General features: G+C 53.9%; 1 protein-coding gene across 1 annotated transcript; it reads left to right on the top strand.

Annotated features, from left to right (window-relative positions):
• The first annotated feature begins 10074 nt into the window (after positions 1-10074).
• On the top strand, positions 10075-19863 carry CCND1 (cyclin D1). Its single transcript, XM_003798291.2, has 5 exons — positions 10075-10498; positions 12043-12258; positions 12813-12972; positions 16548-16696; positions 19369-19863. Exons 1-5 carry the CDS (start codon positions 10301-10303, stop codon positions 19531-19533), a joined length of 888 nt encoding a protein of 295 aa, XP_003798339.1. The 5' UTR covers positions 10075-10300; the 3' UTR covers positions 19534-19863.
• The last annotated feature ends 1402 nt before the right edge of the window (positions 19864-21265 follow it).

Genomic DNA, 21265 nt, shown 5'->3' with positions numbered 1-21265 from the left:
ATCGTGTGTGTGTGTGTGTGTGTGTGTGTGCGCGCGCGCGCAAGCTGATTCTGAGATCTATATAGAAATCAAAGGGCTCAGAATAGCCAAGTGACCCTACAGGAGGAAGGAGTCGGAAAACTTAGCCAGATGTGGAGAGTTAGTCTATAGCTACAGCAGTGGTTCTGGGACAAGAACTGGAGAAGAGGCCAAGGAACATCAGAGAAAGCCCAGAAACAAAGCATTTTGTTAAATAAATAAATTTCAGCTGCTCTTGTCACAAACAAAAGTAAATACGTAAGATGATAGTTTTGTTTTGTGTGCAGTAGAGTCTCACTATATTGTCCAGCCTGGGCAGCCAGGCTGCCTTCCTTCTCCTCTGATATCGGCCATTGCACTGTAACATGGGCACGTCCCTCTGTCCTTCTAGAATGCCCGCTCCTTGTGAGCAGCGGCCATGCTGGTCTGAACAGAAGCCCCAGGAGCTGGCGAGACAAGGGCAGATGGCAGGTTTGCCCTAACCCAGTGATTTTCAAACTGTGTGCCATGAGAGGATCTTAGGTGTGTTGCAAAAATGTTGAAAGGTCATTAATTATTTTCAGAAGCAGTTCAAAGCACAGTAAGTATATTCTTTTTCTTTACTCTTTTTTTTTTTTTGATCAGCATGATTTAAGTATGCCGTGGAAGTGTAACTATAGGCTCCAGTATGTCTTGAGATAAAAAAGGTCGAAAAACGCTGCCCTAACCCTTCACTGACCCCATGAGAGATGATCTACTCCATCTCCCTTTGGAGAAAAGAGGAGGCTGAGGTCCCTCACCAGGTGTGGAACACCACAGGGGAGACGAGAGTGAGTCCCTAAGTCAACTGAGGTGTAGAATTTCTTTAGCTTCTTGATGCCCACAGGGCCCAGCTCATGAATGCCTGCTCTGAGGAGAGGAGGGGGCATGGTGCCACATACACCCTTCACTCTCCCCGGTACCTCGACCCATCAGTCCTAACTAGGACATCGTGTTGACCTACAGGCTGCTTGCTGTCATAGCAATAAATGATTTCTTACACATAGTACTTACTGTTCCAATCTTTAGGATCTCACTGGGGAAGGAGGAGGACAAAGGTGGAGAGAGGGAGAAAAAAACAGCAAGAAAAGGGGGGAAAGCAGGAGGTACAAAAAGACAGATAAATCCTCTTTAGGATTCCTGCAAGGGTTCCCCAGTATCTGAACCCAGGAACTCAAAGCCCCAAGACTCAGCCTCAGCTTGAGTGCTCACTAAAGATGAACCCCACTGCACAAAAGAGACAAACACGGGTACCCCACAAAGTCTGATACACCCACATTCATGTCCACATCATCCTCAACAGCCAGAAGGCGGAAACCCCCCAAATGTCCACCAACGAAACGTGGTCTGTCAACACTACTGGCCACAAGGAGTGCCATGCTGAGATCACTCCACATGGATGGGCCTTGAAAACATGACAGAGAGAAGCAGACACAGGCCACACATCAGACGATTCCACTTGTATGAAATGTCCAAAGCAGGCAAATCCATGGAGACAGAAGCCCAGGCGCCCATCGACCCATGAATGGATTAATAAATTGTGGTATATGTACACTGTGGAATACTATGCAGCCTTTAAAAAGATGAAGCCATTACCTCTTTTATGTTTACATGGAGGGACCTGGAACATATTCTCCTGAGGAAAATGTCTCAAGAATGGAGGAAAAAGTATCCAATGTACTCAGTCCTTCTATGAAACCTACTTATATTTACTCACACTTTGTTATGAAAGATAGAACACAACTATAGCCCAGGATGAAGGAGAGAAATGGAGTGGGAAGGGAGGGGAGGGGGGAGGTTTGACAGAAGGAGGGTAAAAGGCAGGACCACACCTATGGGGTGTATGACAAGGGTGCAAGTCAAACCTGTGAAGTGTAGAACATAGATGTTTTGGCACAATAATCAACTAAAAGATGTGAAAGCTATGATGATTGGTTTGATGTAACATGTCAGACTGTATAAAAAAAATCAGCACATTGTACCCCACATATGCATGAATGCATTCATGATCTATGTGTCTTTGACTTAATAAAATTAAAAATAAAATAGAGGTAGCCAGCGGCTGGGAGAAAGGGTGTGGGAACAGGTGAGTGACTGCAGAGGGGCACAGGCTTTCTTTTGGGTCTGAGGCGAACGTTCTCCACTTGGATTGTGGTGATGATTGTCAACATACCAAAGACATTGGTTCTCTATGTATCAAAACCCACCAAATTGTGTACTGTAAACAGGTAAACATTCTGGAAGGTAAATTAGATCTTGATACATCTGGGGGAAGGGTTGTTTTATTTTATTTTGTTTTTTAAAAAAAGATGAACCCTACAATTCCTAGGTGCTTTGCAGTTCACTTGTTTTCTCTCTGTGTTTCAGAACCAGGGCTAGACGGCATCCCAGCTCTGCCACAGCCAAATGACCCATGGGCCTCAGTTTCTTCATCTGTTAAATGAGGAGAAAGTGGCTGTCCTGCGAGGCTGCTCTGTGAAATTAGATGCCATCTGCAAAGACATTATGCTGATGGGAGATGCATTATCACTGCCACCAACATTCATTGTTACCCTTGGCCCTGAGAGCAGCCAGGGTCTGGAGAGAAGCGTAGGCTCCCAACTTTCCCTTCTCCCCCTATTTCCTCTCCTACCCACCCTCCTGGCCCTTTGACCTCTGACCCCCCCCCCCGCAATGCACCTTCCTAGTTGCCATCCATGTCTTCCATCTCTCTCTTTTTTTTTGTTTTTTTTCCATCTCGTCTTTCCAAACAGCCTCTCCTACCTGGACACATGCATAGGAATTTACTGGTGACTGGGTTCCAAGCTTAGCCTGGTCAGTCAGTAGCCAAAGGGCAAGAGGAAGAGGCAGGAGAGGCTCAGGTGAGGTTGGGAGGGTCTCCAGAGCTGTCTCCCTCTGAAGCACAGGTTCCTTTTCCCAAGAAGTTGCTCTGGCCTCACTACCATGGAGCCACCCCCCACCCTCCCTCAATAACCTTCAGTGGCTCCCTTCTCGCAGCTGTAATTCTCCACCTCTGATACCACTAAGAGGATTCCAAGATTTTTTTAAATAACTCTAAAGATACTGAGGACAAGGCAGCTAAAGGGAAACCTCAAGGTATGTTTACCTTTGGCTGGAAATATATCAACCCTCAGTCCAAAAAGGCACCGGAGAGTGGATGAACAGAGTCCTGGGGCACGAGGGATGCTCCCTCTCTCCCCAGGAGCTCCCCTCTGCCTTCCCTCTCTCCTTACTGCAGCAAGACACCAAGGATAGAGCCTGGCCTAACAGGCTGTGTCCTGGCCCTGGGCTGACACCGGCAATGGGCTGGCTTTGGCCTCTACGGTTTCTTGACAGTTGTGTCTTGTTGCTCCCAGCTGTGACATTCACTGACCCACACCTTTGGCCAGTGTCACTTGTGACTTCCCCCTATCGCTTGAGCAGAGTGTCCTGTGACGTGATAGTGGTAAGCCCTGGTGCCCGGTCCAGGCTGCTGTGGGCCCTCCTGCACCAGCAAAAGCTCTCCCGTGTGTCGCTGTCCCTCCCCCTTGCATGATGCTTGGGCTCTTCTGTAAAATAACTTTTCTACTCTTTTCAGTGGGTAAGAGAGAGAAGAGTCAGGGAAGAAGAAAGGATAGATCAATGTGGTTAAAGTTTTTTTCTTTAATTTACAAGTTTGCTCCAAGATTTAAATCTCACACCCACAAACAGCTCAGAAGTCAGCAAAGAGAAACAAGTTGGTAGATTATAAAGGCATTTAAACATCTTCTTTTTGAATATAAACCGAAATGTCTAATTAATTCCACATACTGCATGCGACATATGGCCTTTGTCTTGCATAGGAACAAACACATGAATGAGTAAACCGCAGAGGCCTTCACACACGGCAGGCCCTGGGCTCCGGGCTTCACACGTATTACCTCTATTAGTGCTTATGAGAGGAATGACCACAGCCCATCTTATAGAGACAGATTTGCCCAAGGCCGCGCAATAACTAGCAGATGCAGCTCTGTGTGTGACACTCTTGTTCAGTTTCATAAACACAGTTGTCACTTGCTTAGCATCTTGAAAAAGACAGGAGGTTTGGATTTGCATAAATTCTTTTAAAAGTTGATTTTTACCCTTATCAGTTTCTAAGCAACCTGGATTTTTTCTGACAGTACTCTTGACACAGAGTGGGTGCAGGCCCTTCAAGAGGGTGTGTTCCTTTACATCCTCTCCATTGCCAGCCATGGGAACCTGAACCAGGTATCCGGCTTCCCTGGGGTTAAATCTGTGAAAATGAGCTGCTGAGGAAAGAACCTCACAGAAATGAAGAGATGTGGGTAGTGGTGGGTGAAAGTTTTTTCTCCAAATCCTGCAGGAGAGGTACCTCACAGCAAACAGCCATGCTTCCCTTAGAGTAGGGCAGTGCTTTTCACTTTTTTAAAAATCTCACAACACACTTGAACCTATAGTTAAACTTCCATGGCACACTTAAATTATGTTGCTCAGAAAAAAAAAAGAGAGAGAGAGAGAATGTACTTACTGTGCTTTGAACTTCTTTCAAAATTAATTTAATGATCTTTAAATGTGTTTGCAGCACACCAGTTGAAAATCACTGGAATAGGAGGACTAGTGCAGATGAGTGCCAGGGGTGTGTACAGGAGCAAGGATGCAAAGCCAGCCGTGCCCTGAGTGCAGCAGCTTACATCCCCCTATGGGATGGGATAGGGGGCCCTCTGTCCAAGCCAGGATTCAGAGAGATGGCCCAGGAGGACCCTCAGAATTCCTCTGACCCGTTCAAGCCTGGGGTAGGATGTGGGGAATGGCATAACCTAGGCAAGGTCCCAGTGGGCTCCAGCCAGCCCCTGAATCCCATGAGGCCAAGGCATACATCTTGTTGGTTACTGTCAGCAGCTCAGGATCTGGTGATGTGATGGATTCTTTACTTTGAATTGAGCCTCAGAAAATAAGATGCCTCAGGACTTTTTCTCTGAGACAGGATCTCACTCTGTCCCTCAGGTTAGAGTGCAGTAGTATCATCATAGCTCATTGCAACCTCAAAACTCCTGGGTTCAAGCAATCTTCCCACCTCAGCCTCATGGGTAGCTGGGACTACAGGTGCATGCCACCTCGCCCTGCTAATTTTACTTTTTGTAGAGGTGGTGTCTTGCTACATTGCTCAGGATGATTTGGAACTCCTAGGTTCTAGCAATCCACTCCTGGCTAGCGTTTCTATTTTTGCAGGGGTCTTGCTATGTTGCCCACACTTGTCTTGAACTCATGGTCTCAAGTGATTCTCCCACCTCAGCCTCCCAAAGTGCTGGGATTACAGGTGTGAGCCACCAGGCCTAGCCAGGGTTTTTTTTTTAAAAAAAAAATGTAATAGCTATAACCAGTTTACCAACATTTTCCGATTTTTTAAGAACCTTCTGGTTTTGCCCTTTCCGATTTCTTGCATTCGACTGACCCGTGGCTGATTTTGAAATAATAAGGAAAAGAAGAAAAAACATTAGAAAGCTACAGCTCCTCTTGTGTGCTCTACCACCTCTGGGAAGGCATAATGGTCACCGGTCCGGTTCTGTCACGTTCCTCAGATGGATGGTCACCCTATTACAGATGCCACAGGGGCCTGAGCGCCCTGCTCCTGCTTGTCTTTACAGATGAACGCCATCACACCAGCAGTACAGCTCCCCCTTCCTAAGGAAAACAGCCCCTTCCTAAGGCCCCACTTCGGGGCAGAGCCTGTTTCGCATTCCGCGTCCTGGGAGGTCCGTCTGCGCCCGGTAGCCGCAGGTGCGCGCCTTCTCCAGGCCTTACGGTACGCGGCGCGCAGAGCAACCACGTGGCGGCGGAACCGAGGCCCGGCGGGAATGCGTGGAATGCGGTGCGCGGCCTCGCGCGCCTCTGGGGCCACAGCAGGGTCCCGCGGTGCGCGCTCTCGCCTGCTCCTTCCCCTCACCCAGCCTCTCGGTACTCGCCGGGGCAAGACAAGCTCCACGGAACATCGCGAAGGGGTCTGGAGATAAAGCGCGGCCCTTCGGTCCCTTGGACCCCGCGAGTCCAGAATTCCCCGAGGGGTCCGAACCAGTGTCGGCGTAGCCAGAGGGACCCCAGGGGAAGAGTGCGGGGTTTAGATAGGCAAGCCCTCTTCCCGCACCTGGAAAAACATTCCCTTACCTTCCCATGAGTCCAGAGACCCAGAACTCGTAAGTTCCCCAATAATAAAGACCCCAGGGGTTGACACACACCCTGCCTCGCTCCCTCACCCCCAGGGCCAGGGCTTTTTGGAATTTCAAGGGTATTAAGGAGCAAGGTAGAGATGTGCGGTCTTTCCCCGCAAACAGTCTTACAGAAGGGGAGTGGGAGGGAGGGTCGAGTAACAAATCCTGGGGTCTAGGACGCTGTGGGAGCCCCCTAGGGTCTCGTTCACCCAAGAGCCGTCGCCGCAGGTTTCCTAGGCCCTTGAGTCTCGCTACCGCGTCCAGTGCCACTGTCCCACATGGATGTCGCTCAGCTTCGGGTGGGCCCTAGGTCCTGCTTGAAGGGGAGACCAAGGCTGCACGTGACCTCCAAAGTCATTACCCCCACCCCCAACCTTAGTGCTTGGCTTTGGTTGGAGGTGGTTTTCTCCACGATCTGGGCGCCTACTCCCTACCATTTCACCCGAGACGGGCCTGGGTCATGGCCAGAAAGCCAGGGAATTGCTTGTGGACTTTGGGGTTCGTGCTGCCCAGAGCACGAGGGAATACGTTTTCAGGGCAGGGATCGAGGAACTAGAACCTCTTTCACCCAGGAATTTAACTTTTGCCCTCGGGATCTCTGATGCGTCGTTGAAGCCGGTGTCCCCTCTACCTGTTTGTTTTTTAACTCCCGCGCACACCTGGTTGGCAGCCTTCGGAGCTGGGGAAGGGGTCTCCTTTACCCGCAGCCTGCTGGACGCAGGACTACGTCGCAGGGAGAGTTGTCTGTGTGTGGCTGAAATTAATTGAGGAAGGATGGAAACTCAGGTGCCAGCGTGTGGTTGCCGTTGAAGGGCACCCGGGCCAGAGTTCGTGCCCGCCCACCCCGCACCATTGGGGTGCCCGGGATTGGCGCTGCATATCTCGGGCGGAGCAGCCCCAGCACATGGGCCGCCACACGCACCTCAACAGCGAGCAGTGAGGGGAAAGGGGAAACCGAGCGCCCTCCGGAACCCCGGGACTCGCATTCGGAAGCGTTTTCCCGGGCGATTTAAGGGCTTAACAATGGAAAACTCGCGTAGCAGGAGCCAAGTCCTTTCAAGTTGCCGCCAGGTATGCGGCTGCAGGTGACCCCACCTGGGTGCGCCCGCCTTCCAGCCGCCTAGATCCTCCAGGGGAAAGGGTGGGTGCCGGAGGTCGCCCACGAAAGGTCGGCATTAGACCCCGCACTTGCCCCGTCCGAAGTCCCCAGCCCGACTCGCAGCAGTGGTGCGTCCTGGGGTCTGCGCTGCGGCGCGCCGGTTCAGTGAATGAACACGTTCCCTTCCCCCGCTTGAATGAAGGTTCCCACAGCCAGGGACAGTGGCAAACTGGCGGTTGCTGCGGAATTCGCCCTCTCTGGGTCGACCTTCCGCCTCGGCCATGGTCACCCGGGCGGGGGCCAAGGGGCGAGAAAAGGGATAGGGCGACTTAAATTACTTTTGGATTTTCTTTCCAAACAACGTGGTTACCCCTCCCGACTGGGCCAGTGGCCCTTTGTCTCCTAGTGGTCACCAAGAAAAAAGCTCAGAGCACCTTAAATGAGTCCAGATTCCGCAGTTCCTGTTTCTTGGTGGGTTTCTAAAAGACGGTGCAAAGTTAAAACTGCAACAAGAAAGTTTTTAAAAGTTGTTTTTTTGTTTGGAAAAATACCAAATGCTTCCTCTGCGCTTCTTGAAGCCATGGCCCTGAAAGGTCCGGGGTAGTTGGCCCCCTCGGAGGCTCCAGGAGCCGCCGAGCATGATTCCCTAGAGTGGGGGCTGGGCGCCTGGCGTCAGCTCTGGGCTCCAAATTCCAACGCCTCCCAATTCGGTTCCTGGACGGCTCTTCACGCTCTCCAGCCAGGCTTGCAATTTTGCGCCCGTCCCTGAGCTGGGAAGTCAAAGAAGTTCCTAGTTGAGATCTGCCCAGTCCGCCTAGTAACAGCGCTGCGGCCCGATTGGCTCATGCTAATTCCAGTTCCCTGTGTCTTTCTCCCGGGATCGGGGGGGGGAGTTCCCTCCTGGACCTGGAGTCCGTTTTGCAGGAGTGGGCGAACCTCTTTATGCCCCGCTGCCCTCGCCGACGCTGGCCCACCTCGCGCCTCAGGCCGAACCGCGGCGCACGCAGGGCTGGAGCCTCATAGCCCCCCGGGACGGGAGCCGCCGGGTGATAGCGCGCGGCCCCATAAATCATCCCGGCGGCCGCCCGGTCGGGATTTTATGAATGAAAAAGCAGCAGGGCCGCCCTCGTGCACGGGCTGATGTTCAGAGGCTTGGCTGTGCCCTGGGCAGCGCGAGCATGGGTGCCGGGGAAGGGGGGACACCGTGGTGGGTGCTCCCTGCTCGGGCCACCCACTGCTTCCCTGCTTGAGCCGGGGGGTAGTCACCCCCCCAGGACCTGGAATATTAGTAAACTCTTAATTCCCGGCGGGGTAGAGGTCGCGGAAGGAATCTACCGGAGGGGGTTCCCATCTTTGCGAGCACCCTTAAGAAGGGGAGATAGCTTTTAAAATCTATTTTCTTTGAGTCTTCACTCTGAAGAGACGTTGACAGTAAGCTATATTCCGAGGGAAGTAAATGAACGGGTTGTTTTTTTTTTTAATTTGGGGTAGGTATCGCAAAAACTTTTTTAAAAACTCACTAAGTAAAATGTCCTTTTATTTTAAAAAAAAAAAGAGGCAGAACTTATAGTTTTAAAATATGTATTTTATTTATATCTCTTTAAATTTGTGATAATATTGGGGAACTCTACCGTATAACCAGGAACACCTATAGATCGTGTTAAAAATCATCAGATCAATACACCTATTTGTTTAACTGATAATTGTTACGATTTTTGCCGGTCTCTGTTAGACCTCTCAAGCTCTCGAATGCAACCCCAGGGCAAATTCTAAAGAGGAAGGGACCTCCACACCCTCCAGCAAAACCAGTTAGGAAGCTTCCGGTGGTCTCGTCGCAGGCTGAGAGAAGACTAATATTTCCAGCATTTTAATTTTTTTTTAATTACAAAATAAGTCAGTCCTGGGGCCACTGTTTCTAAGCCTTCCATTCAGAAGTATGTTTCTCCCGGTTAAACTGCCAGCACTGGGAGGGAGGGGGCATTCGGGGACCCCCGCAAAGATAGGCTGGTCAAGGTTGGAAAATAGTCGGAAGATTCCCCTGGCGACGACAGGACGAAGGAAATGCTGGCCACCATCTTGGGCTGCTGCTGGATTTTGCGGGCATTTATTTATTCTATTTTAATTTTTGAGCTAGTGCAAGCTAGGCTGAAATCCCAACATTTAGGGTTACCTCACTGGGCATTTGCAGTAACCCCCCAGTAAGTCGCAAGGAAGCCTGCCCCGGGTGGTGTGCTCTCTCCAGCGTCCCAGCCTGTTAAATAGTTCCTGAAATTTACACGTGTTGATGAAAATGAAAGAAGATGCAGGCGCTGAGATTCCTTGGTCGCGTCTCCGCCAGTGGGTGCCCTCGTGGCGTTCTCGGAAATGCGCCCATTCTGCTAGCTTGGATATGGGGTGTCACCGCGCCTTAGATTCCCCCTCCTTACGGTCTCCCCAGGCTGCGTGTGGCCTTACCGCCCTCCTAGTTGTCCCTCAATGCACAAACACCCCCACTCCACCCCCAAATCCCAGGGGACCCACTCGGGGAGGACCGGCCCCCAGGACCTCTCTTCCCTGGGAGAAAGGCTGCTGCGGGGCGATTTGCATTTCTAAGAAAACCAGGCTTCGGGGGCAACTCCGCAGTGGGGCAGGCGCGGTGCCTCCGGGATGGCTTTTGGGCTCTGCCCCTCATTGCTCCCGGCGTTCGGCGCCCGCGCCCCCTCCCCTTACGCCCGCCCCTGCCCCCCTCCCATTCTCTGCCCGGCTTTGATCTCTGCTTAACAACAGTAACGTCACACGGACTACAGCGGAGTTTTGTTGAAGTTGCAAAGTCCTGGAGCCTCCAGAGGGCTGTCGGCGCAGTAGCAGCGAGCAGCAGAGTCCGCGCGCTCCAGAGAGGGGCAGAAGAGCGCCAGGAAGCGCGAGGCAGCCAGAGCGAGAGCCGAACGCGGACCGAGCCCGTACCCACAGCCTCCCCAGCCACCCAGGCAGAGCCCCCGCCATGGAACACCAGCTCCTGTGCTGCGAGGTGGAGACTATCCGCCGCGCGTACCCCGATGGCAACCTCCTCAACGACCGGGTGCTGCGGGCCATGCTCAAGGCGGAGGAGACCTGCGCACCCTCCGTGTCCTACTTCAAGTGTGTGCAGAAGGAGATCCTGCCGTCCATGCGGAAGATCGTGGCCACCTGGATGCTGGAGGTGCGGGGCTTCGGGCGCCTCTCTTAGGAATCTCCTACAACTTGTTGCCAAGACCCACATTTCTTTGCTCCTCGTGTCCCTCCCTTCTCTCCCGCTAGAACTTTGAAGTTTTCTAGGATGTTGCTAGGAATCCGTATTTTCAAAATAAATAGATATTGTGGGTATTTTTTGAACGAGGAAAGGGTGGGGGCGGGGACGTTAGAAATTCCCTTTCCTGGTGGGGGGAGGGGAGAAGTTAGGGAGGGGTACCTTTGGGAAAAACCAGCGCCAGGGGCACCCCATTGGGCCCGAGGGTGCGGGTTGGCGTCTGGGCGCGCTTTGAGGCCCCTGCCTGCGCCCCAGCTCCGCCGCGCGGTTCTCCTGGCCGCCGCGGCCGGAGTCGCCAGCTCCGGGGGGAGGGGGCATAGATTTGATTTTTAAATTAATATCCATGGACACGTATGCAAGGGCTGCTCGAGCCAGTATTATGCGCCATCTTTGCTCTTTTATTGCAAAGCAAAAGTGTTTATTAATAATTGGGGGCAGGGTGGGGGCGGGGATCGACCGGCTGGGCGCTGGGGCCGCTGAGAGGGGCCGCGCGGCCGCTGGGAGCCCATGCCAGGGGAGCGGAGGGAATAGGCATGGGTAGTTTGGGGGAGACCTTTTTCAGAAAGGGGGGACCCTTTGTTCAAGCAATGAGCCCTGGGGCGCCCCGCACGGGCAGCCTGGGCCGGAGAGCACGCCGGGCTGCAAGGTCGCGTGGCCCCCAAGACGCCAGAGATAAACCCCCGTCTGCAGGGATCTTGGCTTGGGGGACCTTCCTTGAGCAAGCTGGGGTCCCGGGGCACATTTTCAGGCCTTCAGTGAGTGCCTTAGGGGCTCCCAAGTATTTTTAAATAATTTTTGAAAGTGCGGCGTGGTGCCCTTGTAAGAGCAAAACGGCTCCCGAGCCCAGGGGAAAGGGGGGCCCCGGAGTTTGAATTCCTGGGGCTCTTCCCCGAGCCTGTAACGAGCTCCTGACCCCCGGCCTGGGTAAAGGACCGCTTGAGGGTCATTTTCGGGGGTTTTGTATGCACCCAGTTATTTTTTTAATATTTTTAAATATTTTTTGAAAAGATGACGTCTGGGGAAATGCGGCGCGGCGGCCTGGGACGCCACCTTTGTGTCTCGCAGGCAAGGCGCCCAGCCCTGCGGCCCGCCCTGCGGCCCTGCACCCAAGTGGGTGCTGACCCTCAGCCAGGTGGATCCTGAAGCTCCAATGCGGGCTGGGGTCCCCAGGGCACGCAGTCTACGCCGCCGCGCATGCCGCCCAGCAGTGCCCACTCCCGCCCCCATCGTACCAGCCTCGTTGGGACTTTCCCTTTCAGTTTCGGGGTGGTGGGTATTGGGTACACGTGGAGAGGGGGGTGCATCATAAGAAGCTACTGTCGTCCCCTGCTTCGACCCCTGGGCGCCCTAGTGTATTGGCAACCGTGGTCCGCGGGGTGGGGGGTATCGGATCGCCTTGGCAGAATGGGGGGCCGGCGCTCCCTGGCGGCCGCGGTTACCGGCCGGTGCCCCCACAGGTCTGCGAGGAGCAGAAGTGTGAGGAGGAGGTCTTCCCGTTGGCCATGAACTACCTGGACCGCTTCCTGTCGCTGGAACCTGTGAAAAAGAGTCGCCTGCAGCTCCTGGGGGCCACCTGCATGTTCGTGGCCTCCAAGATGAAGGAGACCATCCCGCTGACCGCGGAGAAGCTGTGCATCTACACTGACAACTCCATCCGGCCCGACGAGTTGCTGGTAACCGCGGGACTCCCACCACCACAGACACCACTGTGGCCCCAGGACCCCGGGGTGGGGGTAGGAGTAGGGCAGATGGCAGGAGATCCCGCCTGCCTCTGACAGATCTGTCCCGAGAGTGCTGGACCACACTGCTGGGGCCCCTGTCAGAGGGGCGGGCGGGATCCCAGATGCCCCTGTCTCCGCACACTTTGCTGGGACTCCCACCACGTTTGCGCCTCGTAGCGCGGCCGTAAGGTGAGCGGCGCGCACCCTCTAGCGGCGGCGCTGAGGCAGCGCTCGTCGCTGCGCCTAGGTCCCAGGTGGTGGGAGGTCTTTTTGTCTCCACTTACAGATGGCCGCTTGATCACGCGAAACAGCCTTTTTTCACGGCACCTTTTCTGTTTTGATCTGGAATCCTGTGTTGCCCGTTCTACGGACCCCCAACATTCGCTGTCCCCCCACTCCCACCACCAACGCTGCAAACCAAGGGCTGAGGCCAGAGACCTGAGCCGGCTATGTCCCTCGGGCCCCCTTCCCCAGCTAGCCTGACGCTCATTCGCCGGTTTCCACAGCAAATGGAACTGCTCCTGGTGAACAAACTCAAGTGGAACCTGGCTGCAATGACCCCGCACGATTTCATCGAACACTTCCTGTCCAAAATGCCAGAGGCCGAAGAGAACAAACAGATCATCCGCAAGCACGCTCAGACCTTCGTGGCGCTCTGTGCCACAGGTAGGGCAGGCCTGCCCTCCCCCGCCCCCCAAGAGGACCAGCAGGGCAGACCCTGGCCCCTAGGTGGCCCTGTCTAGTTTGTGGCTCTTGCCCTGGGTCTGCCCACACATTTGTCCAGGGAGATGGTCCCAGGGGGCCCCTTGCTCTAAAAGTGGACCTCTTCCCTTGCTCTGGTGAGCAGAGGGCTTGGGTTGTTTGTTGCTGCTAGGTGGAAAGTCTGCTAGGTCTCGTCTACCATCCGGTGCCTTGGGGACCGAGTGGATGCCGTGGTCATGGCCTTCCTCCCCAGGTGGGGCAGTCTGTGTCCACTCCATGCTGAACAGGGTTTACCTTGGCCACCAGGCGGCCTCCTCCCCCCACCTACCTCCAGCCCTTCTTGTGTCCTCAAGGAGCCTGAGCTGTGGGGGCCCCCTTCTGGCCTCTCCCAGGCTGGGCCACCTGCCAGGGGCGCCTAAGGGGTGGGGAGAGCTGCTGGCTGTGCCTGCACCACGTGCTCCTTGGGCTGACTGCGGGGGCGTCCAGCAGAGGAGCTCTGAGGCCTGAGGCCCTGCCAGGGGCCCAGTGGGCTGCCTGGGCTCAGAAGGGCTACAATGCAGCCTGGGTTTGGGCTACCACAGTTGGCAGCAGAGAGGCCTAGTCCTCCCTCTCTGACATGGCCCATGGAGGCCCCTCCCTGGCACTGCCCTAGCCCCAGACCGCAGTATGGACAGACAGACATGGTCCACCATGCTGCCATTTATCCCCAGCCTTGCCTTTGGTTCCCTGACCTCTTCCTTCTCCAACCCCAGAGGCCAAATTAGCCTACCGTGGTAACTCACCATCCCCTGCCCCAGCTCTGCTGTGGCCCACCTCTCACCCTGGACAGGCCTTGGTTGTCACATCTATTTGGGGGCTCTTGCTCTGGGTGACCTGAGGGCCATGAGGCACAGTGGCTCAAAGAGGCAGTTGGCATCTTTTTATACCTCCCCAGAGGGGCAAAGCCCCAAGCTTCTCAGCGCATCTCCATGTTGGATTACCATGGTGGCTGGTGTTCCAGAACAGCTTATAGTTTAGGGGAGAGTTGGGAAGATTCTTTGTCTTTCCCTTCCCTCTTCCCCCTCTCAGGGCACAGACCCGTCCCTGGAGACCTTACAGAGGAGGCCTGGTGGGGGGTGCCCTGGGAGATGGATGGGAGGGTGGGGCTGGCCCTGCAGGCAGCAGGGAGGCGTCTCTGGCTGGGGCTCCTCAGAGGAGAGAAGCCTCCAGAGACTCCAGGCAGCCTTTTATGGAGCTGAAAGTTTCCTGGAGATAATGCAAGGAACGGTTCTTGCACAGCCTCCCTCCCGGGGAGGTTTAGGCAGCCGGATCAACCCCCCACCCACCAGGACCCCTGGGTGGTGGCAGCAAGATGAGCAGATAGAGGCTGCACTTGGGCTCTCTGAGCTGCTATGTGTCCTTTGAGACCAGCCCAGCAAGCGCCCCCAGTGGCAGGTGAAAGTGGAGGGTCACTCAGGTGACCCAGCACTCTCAGTGGTCATTGTGATCACTCCAGATGAGCCTAGTGGTGGGGCAGCACGCCAGGGGACAGAGGCAGCATGTACCTACCAGGCCTGGCCTGATTTGGCCTCCGGGTGCTCCCTGGGCCATCCCTGCCTCTTCCTTGCCCCACTGAACACCAGGCACTACAAGCCCTTGTCTGTAGCACATATCTGTCCAGATGACAGCAACATAAGAACAGACGGGGCAGAGGCACCTGGGTTTTGCCCTCATTGTAAGGGTTACATTTGAGGGTTAACAAGAGGGGCATTGCTCCCCTTCCTCCCTGCCCAGGTGTCCCCAGCCCCAAACATACACCCAGAGGCTTACACGTAAGGAAGGCCCAGTGCCATCTGAAGTGGACACGTCGTCGGGCTTGACACACAGGCTCTGGCAAGGGCCAGCAATGCCACAGAGTGACCACTTTGGCTGTGGCTCACTCTTTCCCACCAGGCAGCAGAGGGGGCTTGGTCCTAGAGCTTTGGCACTTAATTCTGGATTGTTCTTACCCAGACATGGAAGGCCATCCCCAACCTGGGCACACACACAAGTTGTGGATGGGCTCTGGAGTTGAGTTGGCCCTGCTGACTACCCTACACACACACTATAGAGGGGATCTCAGTATGGGGCCAGCCAGAACCTGCTGCTCCCTGAGCCCCTTGTTCCTGGGCACCTAGTAGCTTGAGATTAAGCAGTGGGGCTGACGAGATGCCACACCTCCCAACAGGCCTCCAGCTCCATGCCCAGGGCCCCTAGTTCATGGGGTAAAATTGCTGGCTGTCCCTGCCGGTGATTCCACGAAGGTATCCAGAGCTTCATCCCAGCGTGGGAGGGGCCAGGCCAAAAGACTCCATCCCACAGTGGCCCACCTTTCTATGTGGGGGCAAGACTGCCCTGGGGCAGGAAGGCTGGTGTCCCCTGCCCCCACCACCCAGATGGAGAACACCACCTGCGGTGAATCCCTTGAGGGGAAGAGCTGCCCTTCCCTGTGCTTGAGGAGGGAGTCCTGATTGGACCCAAAACCCCTGCTGCTGTGACCTGGGAGGAAGATGAACCCTGGCATCTAACAGCCATGACCAGAGAGCTTTGTGTGGCTGACAGGCTTCAGGCCACCCTGGCTTTGCACCACCCTGGGTTTATTTCCCACTTGGAAGTGAGCTCAGGTGTGCCACACAGTCCCCAAGAAGCCCAGAAACTAAGGGGTCCTAGGCAAACTGGGGCTCCACACTTCCGACCCTAGGATCCTACTCATGGGGAAGCTGTGGACAGCTCCAGGCTCCCCCAGACTCCAGAGGGGCCTCATACAGAGATGGGCAGTAGAAATCAAGTGCCCATCCCCTAACTCTGGAAGTTGCTAGAATCATGGGGCTATTGTGACATGGCCTAGAAAAACCATTTTGTCACCAGCCAAAAGAACAATGGTGGTGTGAGCAGAGAGGATCTGGTGCAGTACCAGGTTTTCTCGGTCTTATTTGCGGAAGTTTGAGTCCACCAGAAATGGGCGCCTGGTCCAGGTTGCTGGAAAGAGCTCTTCCCTTTGGTGGGAGCTAGAATATCCCCCTCACCGTCAGAGCAACCTGGAGGACACTGGCCTGGGCCCATCCATAGGAAGTCCCTTCCGAGTGTGACAGTTGTCTCTGATCTGTGTTACTAGATAGTGTACTTAGGGTTGGGGTGTAGAGGTGACACTCTCCTTCCTGTGTGCTTGCGGTGCCTTCATCTTACTCATCTTTGTGGGTAAGCAACATATTCACAAGACTGATGATGGTGTCTCTGTCACCCAGCCCTGCCTGTTGGATTTTCTGGTCGCTCCTTTCTTAGTTTGCCTAGTTGATTTTGAGCGCGCAGTCTGGTGGGCGTTCAAGGTGGGTTCCTGCTCTCCTAGAGCCAAGGTGACAAGGCTGGAGGCTGGGCAGACCTGGCCATGGACCCACACACTCCCAATAGTTCTATCTAGGCTGTGCCACTCCCTTGGAGCCAGTGTTTGGGGTGCCCAGATCACAGGGGCCTGTAGAGGGTCCATTGTTCATGGCGCCCCTGCCTCTCTCCCTCTGCTGCAGATGTGAAATTCATTTCCAACCCGCCCTCCATGGTAGCTGCGGGGAGTGTGGTGGCCGCGGTGCAAGGCCTGAACCTGGGGAGCCCCAACCAGTTCCTGTCCTACTACCGCCTCACACGCTTCCTGTCCAGAGTGATCAAGTGTGACCCGGTAGGTGACGGAACACCCTCCCCTCATGCTGGCCGGCTCTGTGGGACCTCACGCAGACAGCGGACAGGCAGGACCGTGGACATGGCATGGCTGGTGCCAGGGCTCCTGGGGGTGACAAGGTTATAGTCACAAGGGCACCTGGGCAAGCATCGCATCAAGCTAACAAGCTGGGGCTCCCAGAACTTGCTGGCCAGCCGCAGGGGTCTCACTAGCTTCTCACGCGCCCCTGGGGATTCCAGAAATAGGCGGGAGCTATAACGCACCCTGTGGACTGTCCAGGAGCAGGGCTGCAGGCTGGCTGGGCTAGTGATCCGTGTAGTAATGGTGTGTGGGGCTAGAGCCCAGCTGGGCTTTGTTCGGGCTACAATGCTCGTGGCCCATAAATAGCCGCTTTAAAAGGGTTCTTGTGAGGTCCCCAGACTCCGGACAACGGAGCGAATAGAGACAACCTTGTTTTTTACGGCCGTCTTTGAGAGGCTGCTTCTGTAAAACCCTGAGTTGACTGTGTCTTTCTTCTTAAAATGCCATTGTTTTATCCCCAATTCTTTTCTTTTTCTTAAAGAAAGAATTAAAATAACAATTACAGGGGTTTGTGGCATTTACCAATTTAGACCAAAGAGGTTGCCGGGTCAGCCACTGGCCCCCTAGCCCCCATACGTGGGGGAGTGACCGGCTCGACCCCAACTCAGCGCTGGCCGGGGCTGCCTTGTGGTGTCCACCCCAGAGTGTCCAGAGAGCTTGTGTGGGCCCCGGCCAGAGGCGATCTCACGGTGCACCCGTCTGCCTGGTGCTCACTCTTATCTCTCTTTGAAAAGGAAGAAGCTTTTTTGCCGATGGACACTAGGGGTGGGAGGACCTCTTCCCTCTGTGCCACCCTCAAGCCTAGGGGGGAAGTGGAGGCTCAGTCTCCTGTGCTGAGGCAGGGGCAGCATCCTGCAGCCCTCTAAGGAACAGGGTCTCAGAGGCACCACTGAGGCCCCAGAGAGTCCGAGAGGAAAGCCCCACCGTCACAGTGAGTCCTGCACCCTCCTCCCACGCTCCAGGCACTGGGCAAGCACCTGTCTCCCCGGCGCGGCCACTCGGCTTGCTTGGCTTGTCCACACGTTTCTTGCAGCGCTAGACAAAACGCTGTCTTCAGGCAGTTGTAGGAAATTGCAGTGTTATCCCGTGTTTGAATAGAGATTGTCTTAATTAGGTCTGAAGTAAATGCCTCGCAGCTGACGTAGGGGCAGAGATTAATTCCAACTGAATTGCCTTTGGTTGTCCAGTGAGAAATGCATCTGCACCCAGACTCAGAAAAACCCTCAGCATGTTCTAGGACTTTCTCTGGTGGACAGAATGTCCATGCCATTCGAGTCAGGTGTGCTGTGCCACACATTGATAATTGTACGTCCCTTTGCACTGAGAAGTGGTCAGAGCATCTGGCTGTGGGCAGACAGCACTGTCCACCAGGCGGCCCTGTGGGCAGTTGTAGACTAGACAGACCATGCGGGAAGGGAGCAGTGTGCAGCTCCAGGTGTGGGGCCCCTGGTCAGTGCAGGGCTGCTGGGAGCAGGAAGCAGAAGGCAGGGGAGCTGCTCTGGCCCCAGAGGCCACGGGCAGCCCCTCAAGGTGCCAGGGGAGAGTATGTGGAAAGAATTGGTGGGTGGCGCTGTTGAGCCCCTCATTGGTGGGAACCAAGGGTATCTGGTGTTTGGAGTGAAACCTGGCCTACTGGGTTCCACACCTGGCCTTCTGAGCCTCGGTTTCCCCTTCCACACAAGGGGACCATTCACAGGAATGTGGCTGTGCTCGTTTGCCATGATGAGTAGTTATCAGAAAGGAGAGTGAGGAAGGCTCTCCTGTGAAGGCGTGGAGACCTGTAAGGAGGGGCCCCCAGGGACTCACTAGAAGCTATCTGGCTGGGTCCTCTTCTGTTGGATAGCACCTTCCCTTCCTCCAGCCCCATCTGCTCAGCAACGCCTTCCGGACCCATGGCAGGGCCGTGGCTAAGCCCCTGTGCCTTGTGGGAGAGTCTGTTTCCCAGGCTGACCCAAGGCTTTGCTTGGTTTTGGAAGTCCCAGCGTAGCTTCCTGGCAGTTGGGATACACGCAGCCCCAATACCCGGATCCCATTTCTTTATTCAGAGCTACCCAGCAGAAGCAGCAGCTTCAAGCTGTTGGGAGATCGGCCCCTGGGTGCCGGGCTAGGGTACAGGTGCATGGCTTCCAGGAACTTCTGGAAGGGTGGGCATCTCTGCGGCCCCTGAAGGGATGAAGGGTCCAGGTGCCTCCAGACCACCCGACACTCGTCCTCAGTTGTGCACAGGCCTAAAGCTTTGCTGGCAATTTCTTGTGGAAGACCAGCCCCTACCTCGCACTGAGCCCAGGGCGGCTATGTGGCAGGGGTTATATCAAAAGGCTAGGCTCAAAGCTCCCAGCTCTCCCAACACCTGTCCTGGATCAGATGGTGTTAGAGTCAGTGGGACCAGTGATCAGGGTCCTTTCGAGGATTTCCAGTGAAAGGCCTAGCCTGTCAGGCAAACAGGGCAGTGCAGGGTAGGTCTGGGCTGTAGAAGGGTGTAGTTTTAACCTCTTATTTATAAGAGCTTCTAGGTCATGGGATTTGGGAGGGGCCTTCTCTGCAGACTCCCTCTAAAGATCCCTTTCTGCTCCCCTCCCTGTCTCTCCCAGGACTGCCTCCGGGCCTGCCAGGAGCAGATCGAGGCCCTGCTGGAGTCCAGCCTGCGCCAGGCCCAGCAGAACTTGGACCCCAAGGCTGCAGAGGAGGAGGAAGAAGAGGAGGAGGAGGTTGACCTGGCTTGCACACCCACCGACGTGCGGGATGTGGACATCTGAGGGCGCTGGGTGGGTGGGCGCCTCCGCCACCCACAGCGAGGGAGGAGCTGGCCCCAGGTGCCCCCCAACAAGGTCCCGCTTCTCCGGGATATTTCACTACCAGAAGGGAAAGCTTCATTCTCCTTGTTGGTTTTTTGGGTTTTTTCCCCCCTCTTCCCTTTCTCCCTTCCATCTCTGACTTAAGCAAAAGAAAAAAAGGTTACCCAAAAGCTATCTTTAAAAAAAAAGCAAGAGAAAACGTATTTGCATAACCCTGAGTGGTGGGGGGAGGGGTTGTGCCACAAAAATAGAGGATTTTATACCCCAGTAATCAACTAGTTTTAATATTAATGTGTTGTGTCTCTGTGTCGTAAGAGTAGGCATTAACACCAAGGGAGAGTCTCCAGGGGAGGATTAGATTTGATTCTTTATGTGTTTAAATTTTAAAAGCATAAAAAAACATTTAAAAAATAGGCTCAACAAACCATTTTTAAAGTAGAAGAGGGTTTTAGGTAGAAAAAACGTACTCTTGTGCTTTTCCTAGAAAGTGCAGCTTTAGTGTGTTCCTAGGCACCTTTGTATCTTGCTTGCTCACGCATGTAGTCACTTTATAAGTCATGTGTATGTTTATTTTATTTTGTAGGTAGATGTGTAACCTCTTCACCTTATCGATGGTTGATGTAACCTCTCGGCTAGAGTAGCATAGCGTGCAGCATCCTCGCGTGCTCACACTTCTCCTGCCTGCGGCCCGCCCCCTCGAGGACGGGGCTGCGGAGCGCCAGCCAGCGTAGTGGTATTGGAAAAGCCCACCTCTTCCGCTCCTACGGTGCGCTCCTATAAAGAGAAAACGAAATAGTGACATAATATATTCTATTTTTATAATCTTCCTATTTTTGTAGTGACCTGTTTATGCGATGCTGGTTTTTCACCCAGTGGCCCTGCAGCCAGCTCACGTCCCGGTTCAACCCACAGCTACTTGTTCATGTTTCTTCTCAATATTCTAAAACCATTCCATTTCAAAGCACTTTCAGTCCGGTAGTTCTAGGAGATATCGCTGTTTATGTTGTGTGTGTTGGGGGGGGGGCAATTTTTTAATGGAATGGTTTGGGAATATTCACGTACTTGTGTGCAAGCAGGATTGCCAAGCAAGTGCATGTCACTATGGTGTTAGCGAAGGGATGTTTTGGAAGGCTGGGTTCCAGTCAAGAAGAAAAAGATTTGCATTCTCACATTGCCAGGATGATAAGTTCCTTTCCTTTTTCTTTAAAGAAGTTGAAGTTTAGGGATCCTTTAAAGGTGCCAACTGGTGTTTGCAAGTAGGGACCTCGAAGGTTTACCTAGAGAACAGGTGGTTTAAAAGTTACCTTTAGATGTTTCACAACGGAAGGTTTTTAAACACTAAGATATGTAATTTATAGTTAAGGCTGAAAAGAATATTTATTACAGAGGATGTTCCTAAGGCCAGTATGATTTATAAAGTAATGCAATCTCCCCTTGATTTAAACACACACACACACACACCCTTCTGCCTTTGATGTTGCAGATTTAACACAGTTTATAAAAGATAGATCCAGGTGAGAGGGAAAAATGTCAAGGAAAACCACACAAAGACATGATTCGGCCTGTTTGGTGTTTCCCAAAGAGATACCATCTGAGAGCTATCGGAGTTAGAAGGAAAATTTAGGGTACTTAGAACAAGTTTAGTTAAGATAATATTCTCATCCCCTACTCCCTCCTTTAAAAAAAAAAAAAA

Source organism: Otolemur garnettii, unplaced genomic scaffold (assembly GCF_000181295.1).
Source record: "Otolemur garnettii isolate 467f Iridium unplaced genomic scaffold, OtoGar3 scaffold00134, whole genome shotgun sequence".
NCBI classification, from domain to species: Eukaryota; Metazoa; Chordata; class Mammalia; order Primates; family Galagidae; genus Otolemur; species Otolemur garnettii.
This window is presented reverse-complemented; position numbering and strand designations above follow the sequence as displayed.